This window comes from Phytophthora parasitica, assembly GCF_000247585.1.
Source record: "Phytophthora parasitica INRA-310 unplaced genomic scaffold supercont2.16, whole genome shotgun sequence".
Taxonomy (NCBI): Eukaryota; Oomycota; class Peronosporomycetes; order Peronosporales; family Peronosporaceae; genus Phytophthora; species Phytophthora nicotianae.
This window is the reverse complement of record NW_008649002.1, coordinates 680,847-682,706: the sequence shown is the minus strand read 5'-3', so window position 1 is coordinate 682,706 and position 1,860 is coordinate 680,847. Positions and strand designations below refer to the sequence as shown.

At 45.6% G+C, this 1,860-nt stretch overlaps 1 protein-coding gene across 1 annotated transcript; it reads left to right on the top strand.

Moving 5' to 3' along the window:
- Positions 1–378: 378 nt before the first annotated feature.
- Positions 379–579, top strand: PPTG_22423 (hypothetical protein; the record flags this gene model as incomplete). The annotated part of the gene is made up of 2 exons (XM_008903833.1): positions 379–412; positions 473–579. The coding sequence occupies 2 exons, from the start codon at positions 379–381 to the stop codon at positions 577–579; spliced, it is 141 nt and encodes a 46-aa protein (XP_008902081.1).
- Positions 580–1,860: the final 1,281 nt, after the last annotated feature.

Here is a 1,860-nt window from a genome sequence, read left to right as displayed (position 1 = left end):
GTACGGTTCTTCATAAACCCACGCAGCCTCTTCGTGCGAGTGCAGGAGTGGGATAATTAGAACGCTATAATTTAATGATAGAAATTCGATAATTTGGTGTCTGTGTAATGGAAAATCTACTCGAATTGATAATGTGTCGGCCATTACCAGGCCTGCATAAGTGTGTATTTTGACCATTTCCCGAATTAGCTTAATAAAGGAACCAGAAGTCAAGTTAATAAACGGGTAGGGGGTCATGCCTTCACTACATGCTAATATAATCGAATGCAATCTGCTCTCGTTTACAAAGCCGTATCTTGCACGAAGAAGCTCTGAAATCTGGGTAACTATATATTTAGATTGAGCAGGTAGTTCTGCATGTTATAGTGCAAGTCCACGATGTCAAATGAGAAAAAGCTAGATCGCGGTGTCCGTAAGCTGGTTCCAGTATTTAAAAAAAAAAATCTAAAAAAGTAAAAAGATGCGCCTACAGATGCTGGAGAGTCCATTAGTAGTCTCGTGCTAGACTACTCGATCTTCAGATCGCGCCCAGTGCCAACACGTTTGCGATACTCGATGGGTGTGAACGACTTCGACTGATTGGTTGTGTTGGGGCCGCGAAAACTCATCCATATCTGTTATATTTTTCATGCAAAAAAGCATAGATGTCACAATAGTGTCGTCACAGTATGCTATGGTAGCACTTGAGCAGAGGATGAGTTGTTGACGGACTCAGGCAAGATGCCTTCGTAGTACTCGGTCAACTAGGTTGCTGGTTAACAGGTAAATTGAGATCTGATTGACTTTAAGTGCTTCACTAGCTACTCTACACAGTAACTAGCTTGCCCTGTTCTATCAGATACTTTAGATGCCTGATCGTTCACATGCAATGTCGTGTTGAAGTTGCACTTGAACCTTTCTTCAATCTGCACAGCCAAGACGGGGTCCCATCTGCCTTGTTCAATCCAGCAGTAACTGCGTGTTCAACGTCAGGGTCCCGCATTCTTAGCTGCTTCCTGGTGAACCTTTCGAGTTGCAGCCACTTTTTTAGACGATTCCCTGACAATAGGAAATGTCCAACGCTCTATACAAGCCGTCAATATTGACAGTGCGGGCTCTATATTCTGTAAGAACAGAGATGCATTATATCACGAGTCTTCTTCACGCCTGCTCGCCGGCGGATCGTGTAGCGAAGTGCTTGCTACGTGGTTTGCCAGTTCCGCACCCGTTCGACGGCAAATCAAAGCACTACAGGTCACTACAAAGCAGCAGGACCTTGTCTTAGTTATTAATAGTCAATTGACGTACACGAAGTTGCCGAACAACAACCTGTACTTCTCGTTCTCGTTCCTCGTTCCTCGTTCGTTCTCACGTCACTCGGTAGCTCCACCTGCCCCTCACCACACCTCAACCTCACGCGTTTCCTGTCCGTACGATGGTCACTCCTAGTTCCCCACACGAGGTGTTCTCTTGATGACCGGTCTTGGATACAGGCAATGCGTGTTAATTCCACGGAATTTGACATTTAAAGAATCACATACCGAACCAAGAAACCGTCCGATATCGTTGCTGCACAAGTGGTGAATCCCTAGACCGCAAGTGACACGTGAGTCTGTCTTCGCACGCTCAGAATTAAAGTATGCGCCGTTGCTCACGTAATCTTGGAAGGTTCGGTACTTTGGGTTCTGAGGGCGATGGCACAAAATGCAGAAGGGTCGAGACGCAATACGTGGCTTACGACGAGAGTTAGACAGAACAACGGTATCCTGCTATAACGCGAATATTCATTGAAAGCGGCGGCAGCTTTTATGCTGTATCTTAAGCAGAACAGGGTCGCAACAACCCTTAATCGGGAGCTTTATGTACTTGCATTGCAAGTAC